The 15,935-nt window shown below is 48.3% G+C and overlaps 1 protein-coding gene across 1 annotated transcript in view; it reads left to right on the top strand.

The window, feature by feature from the left end:
- The window catches only part of col11a1a (collagen, type XI, alpha 1a), a 682,771-nt gene that overhangs the window by 325,861 nt on the left and 340,975 nt on the right, over positions 1-15,935 (top strand). Inside the window, exons 31-35 of the mRNA XM_041208311.1 lie at positions 4,368-4,421; positions 10,542-10,595; positions 12,977-13,021; positions 15,298-15,351; positions 15,462-15,506. Coding sequence (XP_041064245.1) covers positions 4,368-4,421; positions 10,542-10,595; positions 12,977-13,021; positions 15,298-15,351; positions 15,462-15,506 — 252 coding nt within the window. The remainder of the gene's footprint in view (positions 1-4,367; positions 4,422-10,541; positions 10,596-12,976; positions 13,022-15,297; positions 15,352-15,461; positions 15,507-15,935) is intronic.

The following is a 15,935-nucleotide window of genomic DNA, read 5'->3' on the forward strand; positions in this document are numbered from 1 at the left end:
ACGCCCACATACTGACCACACCCACAAACTGACCACGCCCACACACTGACCACACCCACACACTGACCACGCCCACACACTGACCACACCCACACACTGACCACACCCACACACTGACCATGCCCACACACTGACCACACCCACAAGCTGACCACACGCACAAACTGACCACACCCTCAATCTGGGAATCATTGATTGCACCCGTGTGGCCATCAAGCCAGAACGATGATGTTCATCAACAGGATGGACTTCCATTCCCTCAACATTCCCCTGGTCTGTGAGCACAATGAGAGCTTCCTGCATGTGTGCACCTGCTCACTGTTCTGGCAGCTGTCACAACCCCTCTTCATCCTCTGGTCATGAGAGCTTTATACCCAAACTCCTTGAAGAGATAGTTACTCACCATTCCGAGACCCTGTGGCAGAGTATCTCCAACCACAGTCACCTGCTCACTCGGACAACCATTGAGCAGGCTGTTGGACTCCTGAAGAAGGGATTCGGTGCCTAGACCAGTCAGATGGTATGTTGCAGTGCCCTCCTGCAAGGATCTCGATCATCGTGATGGTCTACTGCAAGCTCCACAACATGGCCTTCCAAAGAGGGGTGGGCCTTGACAAGGGTGAGGCTCTTGAGAGGCACAGTTCATTGGAGGAAGAGGAGGAACAGGATGTGGAAAAGGAGGGGGAAGAGGAAGCAGTGGAGAGAAGAAAAGAACCTCGAGGTGCCCCAGTCCAGATTGAGGGCCTCCTCAGGATACAATCAAGGTCTGGGATCATCTGATCCAGGCCCCATTTAACTGAGCTCCTGTGACCCAGGTGGATGGGCATGGTCTGGCACTCACTCACTCTGAGCTGCCCCTGAATACTCTGACTGCCAGTGAAAGATGTACATCTGTCCAAAGGTTTCACTGCCAACATAAGCAGGCTCCTGCAAGTCTTCACCATTTCATCCCTCTTTTCTTGTCCCGCTCACACTTCTGGCTTCATGTCACAATATTTACATGATGCTCAAAAAGGAAGAGAATAGTGAGAGAGAAGACACTCAGTGACCCACTCAGTGTTCTGCCTGAAGCTATGGTCTTATTCTGCCACTTCTACCCAGTGCTCCCCTTGTGGCCTTGGAGGAGGTGGAGGCTGTCTGCTCCCTCACCTCTGCCTGAGGCTGGGTTACATGTGCCTGTCATCCTCATTGTGGAGGTGCCCATGGGGCTTCTCCAGAGGCTGCTGTGAATGACCAGAGTGAATGCTGGGCCAGCCTCCATCACTGGCTCCTATTGCACAAATACTGCTGCAGTCAGAGGGCCAGAGAGGATGATGATGAGGATGATGGTTCCCTGGGAGGGCTGGTACCCTCCTCCTCCTCCTCGGTGACTGCCTCAGCACTCGGGCGGTACTCCAGATGGCTGGAGGGAAGTACCCTCTGGGGTACAACTGGCATCCACTCTAAACATCCTTACATGACCAATGCCACTGACCAGTCAAGGTCACATAATGTGGTTGGCATCCTGTATATGTCAGTCCACCATTCCTGCACTGCACTCCAAGTGCTGCTGTTCTCCATGGGGTTGGCCACTCTCTCCATGGAGGGACACCTGTAACTAGTTGAGCAGGGCAGTGTCTGTCCTTGCCCCTCACACACCACTGCCCTATGACCATGACCCACTGAGGGGAATGTATCTGCGCTGGTTGAAGGGGTGCTGGGGAGGTGTGAAGGAGCTTTGGCCTGACTCTGTTCTGGGAGAGTTTGGCCCAGTGATAGTGAAGGAGTTTGTTGTAGGGAACCCCTCCTCCTATCTGGGTCTGTTCCCAGGCATTAGGTCCCTGGTTTCCCTGCAAGGATGAAGCAGAGCAGGTTAAGGCACTACGTCCGTCCATTGTCAATGCCAACTTTTTGTATTCATGAGAAGCTGCAGAGTACAATGCTGACAAATTCTCAGCAGCAACTGTGGCTTGGAACCATCCTGAGGAATCAGTAAGTTCCCTCGGCTCACACTCCTGCTGTGCCCGGGAGCAGCATGCTTCTCAGACACTTTGAGTGGATGCCAATTGCGCCCCAGAAGGTACTTCCCTCCAGCCATCTGGAGTACCGCCCAAGAGCTGATGCAGTCACTGAGGAGGAGGAGGAGGGTACCAGCCCTCCCAGGGAACCATCATCCTCATCATCATCCTCTCTGGCCCTCTGACTGCAGCAATATCTATGCAATAGGAGCCAGTGATGGAGGCTGGCCCAGCATTCATTCTGGTGCAGCAGTCTCTGGAGAAGCCCCATGGGCACCTCCATAATGAGGATGACCGGCACATGTAACCCAGCCTCAGGCAGAGATGAGGGAACAGACTGCCTCCACCTCTCAGAGCAAAAGGACGGTGAATACCCAGAGGTCTGTTCCAAGAGTTTGGGGGTTACCCCAACCTTCCCAGAGTAAATAAGGTCATTGAACCTCTTCCTGAATTGGACCAGTTCTACCTGACCTCTCTCCATCTTCTCTCTTGAAGACCTCCACCCATTCTTTCTTGTTCTGGGAGGGAAGTGGGCTTCTTCCTCTTCCTCACTGCCTCAAGTAGATTCTCTAGGTCCATGTCTGAGAAACGAGGAGCTGCCCATCCCCTGGTTCCAGGTCTCTCTATCTCCTGCCCCCTCTTTATTCCGATCAGTGATGCAGTGAAAGGGCAGCCACTATGGTCTGTTCAAATATAACCCACTCTTGGTCCCGCCTCCATTCACAGCCCCATGGCTGCTAATTGGCTTTCCGACCTGTCCAGCTAATTAACACTCCACCTGGAGCTGAGACCGCTTCCCACCCCCACACCTCTCGGGGGTCCTCAACTCCTCAGATACTGAAGCAGTCCATGTCCAAATGTGGCAAAACCCGGACAATATCCAGGCTTGGGCTGACAAGTGGTAAGTAACATTTGCGCCACACAGGTGCCAGGCAATGACCATCTCCAGCAAGAGGGAATCCAACCATTACCCCTTGATGTTCAATGGAATTACCATCAGTGAATCCCCGACTGTCAACATCCTGGGGGTTACCATTGACCCCAAACAGAATAGGACTAGCCATATAAATACTGTGGCTACAAGAGCAGGTCAGAGGCTGGGAATCCTGCAATGCATAACTCACCTCCTGACTCCCTAAAGCCTGTCCACCATCTACAAGGTACAAATCAGGAGCATGATAGAATACTCTCCACTTGCCTGGATGAGTGCAACTCCCACAACACTAAAGAAGCTTGACACTGTCCATGACAAAGCAGCCCGCTTGATTGGCACCACATCCACAAACACTACCATCCCAAAGGACAAGGGCAGCAGATAGATGGGAACATATCCACTTGGAAGTTCCCCTCCAAGTCACTCACCATCCTAACTTGGAAATATATCACCGGTCCTTCACTGTCACTGGGTCAAAATCCTGGAACTCCTTCCCTAACAGCACTGTGGGTGTACCTACACCACATGGACTGCAGTGGTTCAAGAAGGCAGCTCACCACCACCTTCTCAAGGGGCAATTAAGGATGGGCAATAAATGCTGGCCCAGCCAGTGACACCCACATCCTGTGAATGAATTTAAAAAACCACTTTTTAAAGTGGAGTCATGTTGTAATGTAGGAAATGTGGCAGCCAATTTGCACACAGCAAGATCCCACAACTGGCAATGTGATAATGGTCCAGCAGAGTAGGCTCAATGGACCAATTGACCTCCTCGCTCCCTGGGATATCTGTGCCTGAGGGCACAGACTCGATTCTACTCCCACTGACAGTCGTTGAAAGGTTAAACGATGGGGGCAAATGCCAAGTCCTTGAACTATAGAAGATTTGGAGGTGATCGAATCAAGGTGTCAAGTGTTTAAAGCCTTTGACAGGACAGATAGAGAGAAACTATTTCTCCTGGTTGTGGTGGGAATGGGGGGAGTCCAGAACAAGGGGCAGAACTTTAAAAGCGGAGCCAGGCCGTTCAGGGGTGATGTCAGGAAACAATGCCTCACACTTAAAGAATGGAAATCTGGAACTCTCTCACCCAAAAAGCTGTCAAAGCCGGGAGAGAACTGCACCTTTCGAGAATGGGATTGATAGAGTTTTGTTGAGGAAATTAAGGGTTTATGGAGCCAAGTTGGGTAGAGTGAGTTAAGATACAGGTCACCTGATTGAATGGTGGGACAAACGTGATGGGCTGAATGGCCTCTTTCCGTTCCTATGTTTCCAATTTCACGTTACCATACGAAGAATTGCTTTGGGAAGCACAGCAGCTTATTGGCCCACAGCTTTGTGAAATATTCTGGGTAATTGTCACTGTGACGGTGCCACTAATCTTTGCTGCCAAATAGCCAGTGTGATGCTGTGGCTGAGAAATGTTTGTCTTATTGCAGGGGAAACTCGGTGTTCCAGGCTTGCCCGGATATCCAGGGAGACAAGGTCCAAAGGTGAGTCACTCCTTCTCGAGACAATGTTTTCGATAACTCTGTAATCACAGCGTGAAGGTAGCACTTTGTAAGCTCCCCTGAGATGTTCAGGCCCAATGAAATTTTTATCCAATTTAACTACGAGAAGATGACAAAATGGAATTCAGTAACGCGCAGAGAGTTGCTGTGGTTTCAGGGTCATTTAGTATCAGTTCACTGTGTGAATGAGAATTCCAGAGCTCAAAGATTGAGGTTGATGGTGACAAAGATTTCCCTTGGCCAGGTTGTGTCACCGACATTGCAAATGAGAGGGGTTTCTCCCAGAAAATAACATTTTGGGCTCCAGTATCTGACTAATTGGAGACCTGACGTATGGTGAGTGGAGGGAGTTTGGGAGGAACAGGTGACTCTGGACCTATGGTTCCCAAAGCTCCCCCCACACTGGGGGTTTTCCTCACTCATGTCTGGATTTTCACCAAGGCGGAATGACTCCAGAGCCCTTCAAAAATGATGGGCGTGACCTGATTCCACGTTCCTGACCCCATTCCAGGGCTGTGGGGTTGCAGAGGTACATTTAAAGCATGCAGGCTGGTCCTGTCAAAACCTGCATCCAGCATTCCAGGCGTGTCCTGCTCCTCCACAATTTTCATGGAGCCGGGCCAGGTTTTTAAAGAGACTGCAGCGGTTCAAGAAGGCAGCTCACCACCACCTTCTCAAGGGCAACTAGGGATGGGCAATAAATGCTGGCCCAGCCAGTGACACCCACATCCCGTGAATGAATGAAAAAAAATGTAATGTTCACGGTGCCTCAGAGGAGTCATTAGCCCTAATCTGCATGAGGGGATCTTTTAAAAGATAAGTTCAAAATGTCCTTCTCATGGCTCCTCAGTAAAGTTACACCCTTCACCCTCACCACTGAGCCCTTCAGGGCCATTATGCCCCCTATTCCGAGCTTTGACCCACCACCCACCCCCCCCAGACCCATCATGCCCTCTATGACAAGCATGGCACTCCCATGCCCATTGACCCACTGTACACTTTCTAGAACCAATGAATACCATAGTGTATGATGTGATATGTAACAAAAGGCTTTGGAAAAATGTAATCGATTGATAACTTTCTCCTCTGCTTGAAAGAAGAAGTCTGGACTGCAAGCTAATAAAAGTGTCAATCACCCTTTGAAGTTTCGAACGCCACAAATCACGAAGCCTTGAAAAACCACTTCACTTGTGTAAATAAACATTGTGAAATTGACCTCAGAGATCCTGAGCTGTCAATCCGACAATGTTTCCGCTGGGGTGAGTGTTCTTTCCCTGAAGGAAACATTGTCTGATTGTTAGCTCAGGCTCCCTGAGCTCTATGGCCAATTTCATTGTGTCTGTTTACACAAGGTCAGTGGTTTCAAGGGTTTGGGGTTTTTGAAACTTCAAATGGCCTGCTCGATTGACAGATTTATTCGCTTGCAGTCCAGACTTTTTTCAAGCATAGGAGAAAGTTATCAACAAATTACTTTTTAAAAAGCTTTTTTTTTCACACATACCACTATACACTTTGGAGTTCATTGGTTCTACAGTGGGTCAATGGGCATGAAATACCAAAGCTTGGTTTAGGGGTCATGAGGGGCCTGAGGGGGTGAGTGGAGGGCCAGAGCTTGGCATAGAGGGCATGATGGGCCTGAGGGGTTGAGAAGAGGGACATACGGGGAATGAGAGGCCTGAGGGGTTGGGTGAAAGGGCAGAGCTTGGCATGGGGACATGAGGGGATGTGGGCATGGGTAGGAGGCATGAGTTGGCATGGTGGGGCATGGAGACTGTTTGGAGGGTGAAGTGGGGTGAGGGATGGAGGGTCTTTGTTTTTTTTTAACAGGACAAAGTCCCACAGCACCAAGGTGGGCCTTATGGACAGCCCACCCCCGCAGCCGACAGCCCCTGTGGCTGCCTCTGTGTTTCCTATCAGGTCAGCTGACCCGAATCCATCCTGCACCTGCACCCCCCAGATCCCACCTTTGTTGGCACTTTCTCCCAAAATGGGATAGGCCAAGCTGGGAATTTTCCTGACTCCTCATTTTTGTCTCGAGGATGAAGACCCAGACCCTCATGTCTGGGGGTGTTGTAGATTCACTGATAGAGGTCGATCACTGTGATTGGTCAATAACTCCATTATCATTGGATCATGTGATGGTCGGGATGGTGAGTGAGAGTGACCCCTCTGTTCTTGAACAGGACAATACGTTTATCACTGGTCACTTGGTGGGTATGTGGGTCGAGGTGAAGGTGGGGGTGTGGGTCGAGGTGGAGGTGGGGGTGTGGGTCGAGGTGAAGGTGGGGGTGTGGGTCGAGGTGGAGGTGGGGGTGTGGGTCGAGGTGGAGGTGGGGGTGTGGGTCGAGGTGGAGGTGGGGGTGTGGGTCAAGGTGAAGGTGGGGGTGTGGGTCGAGGTGGAGGTGGGGGTGTGGGTCGTGGTGGAGATGGGGGTGTGGAGTCGAGGTGGAGGTGGGGGTGTGGGTCGAGGTGGAGGTGGGGGTGTGGGTCGAGGTGAAGGTGGGGGTGTGGGTCGAGATGGAGGTGGGGGTGTGGGTCAAGGTGAAGGTGGGGGTGTGGGTCGAGGTGGAGGTGGGGCTGTGGGTTGAGGTGGAGATGGGGGTGTTGAGTCGAGGTGGAGGTGGGGGTGTGGGTCGAGGTGAAGGTGGGGGTGTGGGTCGAGGTGAAGGTGGGGGTGTGGGTCGAGGTGGAGGTGGGGGTGTGGGTCGAGGTGGAGGTGGGGGTTTGGGTCAAGGTGGAGGTGAGGGTGTGGGTCGAGGTGGGAGTGTGGGTCGAGGTGGAGGTGGGGGTGTGGAGTCGAGGTGGAGGTGGGGGTGTGGGTCGAGGTGGAGGTGGGGGTGTGGGTCAAGGTGGAGGTGGGGGTGGGGTTGAGGGGTGTTGGGGGTGGTGTTGAGGGGAGTTGGGGTGGGGTTGAGGGGAGTTGGGGGTGGGGTTTAGGGGAGGTGGGGGTGTGGGCCGAGGTGGAGGTGGGAGTGTGGGTCGAGGTGGAGGTGAGGGTGGGGTGAGGGGAGTTGGGGGTGGGGGTTGGGTTGAGGTGGAGGTGGGGTTGTGGGTCGAGGTGGGGGTGGGGGTGTGGGTCGAGGGGAGTTGGGGTGGGGTTGAGGGGAGTTGGGGTGGGGTTGAGTGTAGTTGGGGGTGGGGTTGAGGGGAGTTGGGGGTGGGGGTGGGATTGAGGTGGAGGTGGGTGTGTGGGTCGAGGTGGAGGTGGGGGTGGGGTTGAGGGGAGTTGGGGGTGGGGTTGAGGGGAGTTGGGGCTGGGGGTGGGATTGAGGTGGAGGTGGGGGTGGGGTTGAGGGGAGTTGGGGGTGGGGTTGAGGGGAGTTGGGGGTGGTGTTGAGGGGAGTTGGGGGTGGGGGTGGGATTGAGGTGGAGGTGGGGGTGGTGTTGAGGGGAGTTGGGGGTGGGGGTGGGATTGAGGTGGAGGTGAGTGTGTGGGTCGAGGTGGAGGTGGGGGTGGGGTTGAGGGGAGTTGGGGGTGGGGTTGAGGGGAGGTGGGGGTGGGGTTGAGGGGAGTTGGGGAGGTTAATATTGATTGCGTGTGATACACTAAACTGAGTGGCAGCCAGTCACAGCTAAATACCTCTCCCGATCGACTTGAGTGGAAACAGAAATTGTAACTGGTGCAAATTGAACAACAATTTTCTTTCACACAGTCATTTACAATCAATCTTAGCCCCTGGGTGTCTTTAGTAATATTGTAAACACAGCAGAAAGATTACTTCTAAATAATTAGACAGCCATTTCCAATATACCTTACCAACCCCAAGGATATTGCCCCCAATGTTTATGATATCACTAAAACACTGACACCAGCAGAAATCTTGCCAATAACTGAACGTTGGAGATTATTAATGTGCTGTCTGTAATAATTGGTGATGAATCTCCCACTCCTGTCTATGCCCACTCAATAATTGGAGAAACACTCTGTTAAAAGTGATACAGAGCCGTGGTTAGCTGTGTTTAAGAAATGGCTGTGCAGTATTTGGTGCAACATCACTGAATAAAATAAAAAAAACACTGAATTTCAGACAGTTGAAAAATTGTGGCTTAGTTCACTCACTGAGAGAGAGCCTCTGAAATCATCTCTAATTACAATTTGGCAATTTTATCCTCATTCGTCAGGATCCTGCTCCAGTTTCACTCGGGAATGAAGTCAATGTTCTGCATAAATCAAAATTTATTCCAGATCCAGTTAAAGTCTAAGTTTACCATTTTTTAATGTTTCTGTGTTGTGATGGAACTGACTATCCATCCTTCACTTTCATTGAATCTTACAGCACAGAAGGTGTCCAGTTCTGGGCTCTGCACTTTAGGAAGGATGTTGAGGCCTTGGAGAGGGTGCGGAGGAGATTTACTCCAATGGGACCAGGGATGTGGGACTTCAGTTAATGTGGAGAGACTGGAGAAGCTGGGATTGTTCTCCTTAGAACAGAGAAGGTTAAGGGGGAAGATTTACATCAAAAACAACCCTGTCTTTATCCAGAGTGTTTAGCACAATGTTGTAATGCAGATCATAACAGCCTTATAAACAAAATTTAACACCGTCTCACATACTGACATATTTGGGCATTAGGGAGTCTTTAAGCAACATCTTAAAGCAGCAGAGAGAGGTGGAGAGGTTTAGGGAGGGAATTCTCGAGCTTAGGGCCCAAGAAACTGAAGGCATGGCCACCAGTGATAGAGCGATTAAAATTGGGGGGGTGCACAGTGCCAGATTTAGAGGCGTGCGGAGATCTCAGAGGGTTGTGGGGCTGGAGGACATTACAGAGATAGGCTGGAGCTAGGCCTCAGAGAGACAGGAAATAAAGAGATGTTCATGAGACTGAATGGCCTCCTTTTGTGCTGTATCATTTTATCAAGCTTTGGAGAGTGTGTCAACCTGTCTCGATTTGTGTATTTATGCTCCCAGCTCTCTCTGTTCCTGTGCCCCCTTTAAAATTCTGCCATTTACATTGACCCCTGTTACATATGATTTAATAATGTGCTCATCCTCCAAATGCAATCAGGATTTCAGTCTCTCTGGTAAGTGTTTCAATTCCTTCCTGATTAATAAATGCAGTGAATTTGCAATGACCCAATAGTTATCTGAAAACTTTTGAAGCTTATTAAAGTTTTATTAGTTGGGTAAGATGTTAACTAGAACTGCAAGTGTTTGGAGGAGTCAGGTGGAGGTATATTTGTCACCGTGACAAAAGAACAACATCAGTGATGACTGAAAACTCTGTGGCTATTGAATCATAGACCACAGGAAGAGGCCATTCTGTCGCTCGTGTCCGTGCTGGCTCTTTAAAAGAGCTATCCAATTAGACCCCATCCCCCAGCCCTTTCCCCTTAGCCCTGTAAATTTCTGCTTTTCAAATATTTCTCCAATTCCCTTTGAGAGTTATTATTGAATCTGCTTCCACCGCCCTTTCAGGCAGCGCGTTCCAGATCACAACAACTCACTGTGTAAAAATAAATCCTCCTCATCTCCCCCTCTGGTTAATTTACCAATTCTCTTCAATCTATGTCATAAGAACAAAAGAGCATAAGAAATGAGAATAGTTGGAGGCAGTTCTGCCCCTAGAACCTGCTCTGCAATTCAACTAAGTTATGGCTGATTCTCTCCCTTAGCTTCAATTTCCCACACTATCCCTGCATCCTTAGTTCCTAATACCATCTCAGACTTGCACATACTCAGTGACTCCAGAGTCACTCTCCAGAGTAGGGAATTCAAGGAATGACCCTATTGAATCTCTCCTTAACCTTCTCTGCTCTAAGGAGAACAATCCCAGCTTCTCCAGTCCCTCCACATTAACTCCCTCAATCCTGGTCCCATTGGAGTAAATCTCCTCCGCACCCTCTCCAAGGCCTCAACATCCTTCCTAAAGTGTGGAGCCCAGAATTGGACACAATCCTCCTGCTGGGGTCTAACCAGTGAATTACAAATTGGGAGAAGAGAGTAGGTTTATGATGTGGCTTAGGATATAAAATAAAATGAAATATTTTTGCAAGCAAGGGAGGATTATTTTGAGGCAGAAATAAACAATTAGCTTCCAGTGATGGTTGGATTGTCGAACCTTGCAATCTCTGTCCTCACATCTGTTTGCTTCTGTTTGTTAGGGATCGACTGGATTCCCAGGATTTCCTGGATCAAATGGAGAGAAAGGAGCGAGGGTAAGGTGGATTTATTGTTGGATGAGAGCATTTATTCAGCCAATCAATCTGCACCGACCCATTTGCCAGTGCATTTTGCAGTTTGTCCATGAGTCAAACATCTCCCAGGATTAATTAGACCCGGTCTCAATCCCAGGCAGCACTGCAAGTGCTGAAGGCCCTGCAACACTTCTGTGTGGTAAAAGATGAAAGAGGTTTCAATCAATCCAGAATCAATAAATGATGAGCAGAAATTGTTTACAGCTTCCTAAAGACCCTTTAGATCAAAGTACAGAAGGAGACAATTGAACATACACACACACATTCATGTGTACACACACACTCACGCACACTCCATCACACTCTCTCTCTCTCTCTCACACACACACACTATCAAACTGCACACACACACACACACTTTCTCACACTCTCACACACACACACGCACACACACACACACACACACACACACACTATCAAACTGCACACACATACACTCACATGCACACTTTCTCACACTCTCTCATGCACATACTCACTTACACAGTATCCAATTGTATAGCAATTAAACTAGAATTGAAGGAAATTTGCGGGACTGGAGGAGGTTACAGAGATAGGGAGGGGTGAGGCCATGGTGAGATTTGAAATCAAGGATGAGCATTTTATAACTGAGGTGTTGATGGATGGTGAGTCAGTATTGGTCAGCAAGAACAAGGGAGATGGGTGAATGGAACTTGGTGTGAGTTAGGATACGGGCACAAAAAGGGTTTAGAAGGGCTGAATTTTATGGAGAATAAAAGATGAGAGGCTGGAATAGTCGAGTCTGGAGATGCAAACGTCACAACCGTTTTGTAAAGAATGGAGATGTGGCCAGGAGAGGGTTAAATTTCACTGGGAGTCACAGGAGGTTTTCAGAGTCTGAGAAAGTAATCAAAGAGTCCGAGAACTCGGGAATGGAATTGAATTTTCGATTAGGGCAACAATTTAAAGAGAGGTCAGAGTGCTTGCTGGCTGATTGTGTAAATAGATGGTGCATGTGGAGGGGACAGAGAGAAACAGTTTTACTAATGGAAACATGAGCCTGCTAGAGCCGCCATTAATTGCCACAGTTTGGGGATGTGGTTCTTTCGCTGCTGAAAACATTAAATGGTCAGAGTGAGTCTGATCTGACCCTCCCACTGAGGGAGCTGTTGTCATTAAGATTGGGTAGGATCAACGTAGATAGTTTCACTGTCCTTCCAGACTTTATCTGCTCAATAACTGATGATAATGGAGCAGTGGTTGAAGTGATTACCGCAGTATGACCACTTTCTCCCTGGAGAGTTAGCCAATCAAACTCCTGAGGAGGTAGGAGACTCGAAAGGGAGAGGCTGCCTGCTTTCTCCTCACGTTAACAAAACACATTGCTTACTGCTGCAGCCTGTAGCAGGACATTTCTATAGCGTCTGTCACATCCTCCACACATTATCAAGCTCCTCACAGCCAGTGGAGCATTTTGGAAGTGTACTAGCTGCTGTAATGTTTGAAACCCAGCAGCTAATTTATGCACAGTAAGATCCCAAAAATAACAATGTAATGACCTAATAATCTGTTTTAATGATGTTGTTGAAGGGATAAACATTGGCCCCAGGACACTGGGCAGAGCTTCTCTACCCTTCCTCAAAACAATGCCATGCAATCCTTTCTGTCCACCTGAGAAGGCAGACTGGGCTACAATTTAATGTCTTTTCCAAAAGATGACATCTCTGACAGTGCAGCACTCCCTCAGTACTGACACTCTGACAATCCATCACTCTCTCAGGACTCACCCTCCAACAGTGCAGCACTCCTTCAGTACTGACTCTTGACAGTCCATCATTCCCTCAGGACTGACCCTCTGACAGTGCAGCACTCCCACAGTGCTGACCCTCTGACAGTGCAGCACTTGCTCAGTACTGACCCTCCAACAGTGAAGCACACCCTCAGTACTGACCCTCCAACAGTCCATCATTCCCTCAGGACTGACCCTCCAACAGTGCAGTGCTCCCTCAGTGCTGACCCGCCGACAGTGCAGCACTCCCTCAGTACTGACCCTCTGACAGTGCAGCATTCCCTCAGCACTAACCCTCTGACAGTGCAGCACTCCCTTAGTACTGACCCTCTGACAGTGCAGCACTCCCTCAGTACTGAATGCCTACAGTGCAGTTGTCCCTGGGATTATCATCGTGGATTATTAGCTCAAGTATTTGGAGTTGATTTGTACATGTGGTGAGAGTGCTTCTCGCTGAGCTATAGCTGTGAGCTTGAAAGAATGGGTGGAATTTGGAATTGGTGACTGGTCAAATGTATAATAATTGGCCTGTCCTGTTTTCCTATGTTTTTTAAGAATATCCTCATGAATCTTATTTTCTCTTTTATGGTAGGGTGTTCCTGGGAAATCTGGCCCGAGGGGACAGAGAGGTCCAACAGTAAGTATCTGTCACTCTGAGCACAGTTGGAACCATCATTCTTACTCACTCTCTGGAGATAAGGTCATTCAATATCTTTAAGGTTGAGTTAGATGCTTTCTTGTTTGACAAGGGAGTGAAAGGTTATAGGGGTTAGGAAGGAAAATAGAGTCAAGGCCACAATCGGATCAGACATGAAATTATTGAGTGATGGAACAGACTCAAGGGACAGAAAGGCCAACTCCTGCCCCTTATGCTCATCCAATTAGAGACCATTAATATTTAAATAGTTTCAAATCACAGCAATGTAGACTTTTAAGAGTCTTGAGGTAAAATGTTGAATAACATAGATATTGATAAAATAAAAGGGGGGATGAATGGGCCGGGATAATTTGGGTACATAATTGGCTAAGGGATAGGGGAGAGAAACTAATGGTGACTAAATAAATATTTTTCTGACAGGAGGGAATTGTGCATTGGGTCACCCCAGGGTCACTATGGGAGTGAACCATAATCCAGTGAACCATTGAAGCTTGTAGCACAGAAGGAGGCCATTCAGTCCATTGATAGCCCAACTAAGGGGCAGAGCAGGGAAGGTTGCCCGCAGGCCCAATGGGTCATCCAGAGGGGCCTGACCGCTAGGCCCTAGACCCCTCTGAAGTTTAATTTAAAGCTCATCATGACCTCCTGCTGGGGCTGCTGAAGCCGCTGAGCTCCTGGCCTTCTGATTGGGCCAGCAGTATTTGGAGCCCACCCACCATCCTTCATTTGAATGAGTCCAGAGATGGTGGGTTAGGAAACCATCTCCGGGGAAATGACTGAGCTGCTCTCACTGCAGCAACTGCAGGCTCAGGACCCCCATTTTATTCCAATGTCAGGGTGTCAAAGCCCAGGGGGAAATCCTGCCCATAGAGTCAGAGAATCCGACAGCACAGAGAAAATCCACTCAGCCCTTTGTGTCTGTGAGAGTATCCATTTATTCCCACTCCCCCTGCTCTATCCCTGCTCTATCCCCAACGCCATGAAAAGTTTCACCTTCTCAAGTATTTCTCCAATTCCCCTTTTGAAAGTTATTATTGAATCTGCTTCCACCGCCCTTTCAGGAAGCGCGTTCCAGATCACAACAACTCACTGTGTAAAAATAAATTCTCCTCATCTCCCCCTCTGGTTATTTCATCGATTCCCTTCAATCTGTGTCCCTCTGGTTACCGACCCTCCTGTTACTGGAAACAGTTTCTCCTTATTTACTCTCTCCAATACATAATTTTGAACTCCTCTATTAAATCTCCCCTTAACCTTCTCTGCTCTAAGGAGAACAATCCCCCAGCTTCTAAAGTCCCTGTGAATTGAGTGGGCAGTGAGAAGAACAAAACAAAAACAGAATTACCTGGAAAAACTCAGCAAGTCTGGCAGCATCAGCGGAGAAGAAAAGAGTTGACGTTTCGAGTCCTCATGACCCTTCGACAGAACTTGAGTTCGAGTCCAAGAAAGAGTTGAAATATAAGCTGGTTTAAGGTGTGTGTGGGGGGCGGAGAGAGACAGAGAGAGAGAAGTGGAGGGGGGGCTGTGGTTGTAGGGACAAACAAGCAGTGATAGAAGCAGATCATCAAAAGATGTCACCAACAATTTTTGGTTTTGTTTTTATCAGTGAGAAGAACAGTCTGTTTCTGTAATCAATGTGATCCAATTAGATTGAAAGAAACAGGAATGGCAAAAATGGAAATAGGGTGAATTCGAGTCAAATCAGGTCCAGAAAGAGAAATAAAGAAAGGGAAAGAAATAATGCATTATGAAAGAAATAAAAGAGACAGAAAGGAAAAGTAGGGCAGCAAATTAAAAATATTACATTTATAAATCTCTAAGAACAATTGACTAACTGTTTGAATGTGAGTAAACTATCTCAGATGTTCCCTCTCTGGACTAGAGAGATCGAGTGGCAGGAATATAAATCTTCTTTTTAACAGGTTCTTTACGCTATTAGTTTCCAGCCCTAAATTTCCACAGCAAGTTTAATTAATGGGAAAATCCAGAAATTTCTCAAAACTCACAGTGAGGTTGAATACAAGATTCTGTTTTTATGAGCTTCATATTGGAATGCAACAAATGCTCCAACACCCTGTGGTGATTCACACTCCCCAGTGTTTCTCTTCCTCACTGAACGTCGCTGCATCATTTACACTCTAATAACAGTGAGTGTTAAACTCACTGCACTGGTAACAGGAAAGCCTGACTCAATTATTTCTGTTTCATTATCTCAAGTCTCTTGTGAAAATTTCACTTTGTGACTATTTTTCTAGGGTCCACGTGGAGGTCGTGGTCCGAGAGGTCCCACAGGCAAACCAGGACCAAAGGTACATTCTGCCTGGTATCATTGAGATACCTTACTCATAACCCAGATTATCCAATCCTTTATCAACTGCACTGAGGGCCAGGTTTACAGATCACTGTTCTTTGTCCGCAGGGAACCTCTGGCAACGATGGACCGCCTGGAACTTCTGGGGAAAGGGTAAGCAATCGCGTCTCCACAATGATGAGCAAGAGAGTCACCGCGAGAGTCAATCCCATGTCAAGCGGCGATGATCTGAAGATTAGGGAATTGGTTCCAATTGGGTTACCCACTCAGAGGGAGGATGGGAGGGAAAATCAGAGTTGGAGGAACAGTTGGCAGAATGAATTTCCATCTCGTTCCCAGTTATTATTTTCACTGAGAGAGAAAGCCGTGAAGATTAGTGGCAGGTCAGAAGATTGGACAGAATATAAAAACCAGCAAAGAATGACTAAACAAGTAATAAGGAGGGAGACATTAGAGTATGAGAGAAAGCAAACTAGAAATATAAAAACAGATAGTCAGAGTTTTGCATAAGCATTTAAAAAGGAAAAGCACAACTAAAGCTAGTGTGACTCCTCTTGAGAGTGAGTCTGGGGAATTGATAAT

The sequence above is a fragment of the Carcharodon carcharias genome, chromosome 16, assembly GCF_017639515.1.
Source record: "Carcharodon carcharias isolate sCarCar2 chromosome 16, sCarCar2.pri, whole genome shotgun sequence".
Taxonomy (NCBI): Eukaryota; Metazoa; Chordata; class Chondrichthyes; order Lamniformes; family Lamnidae; genus Carcharodon; species Carcharodon carcharias.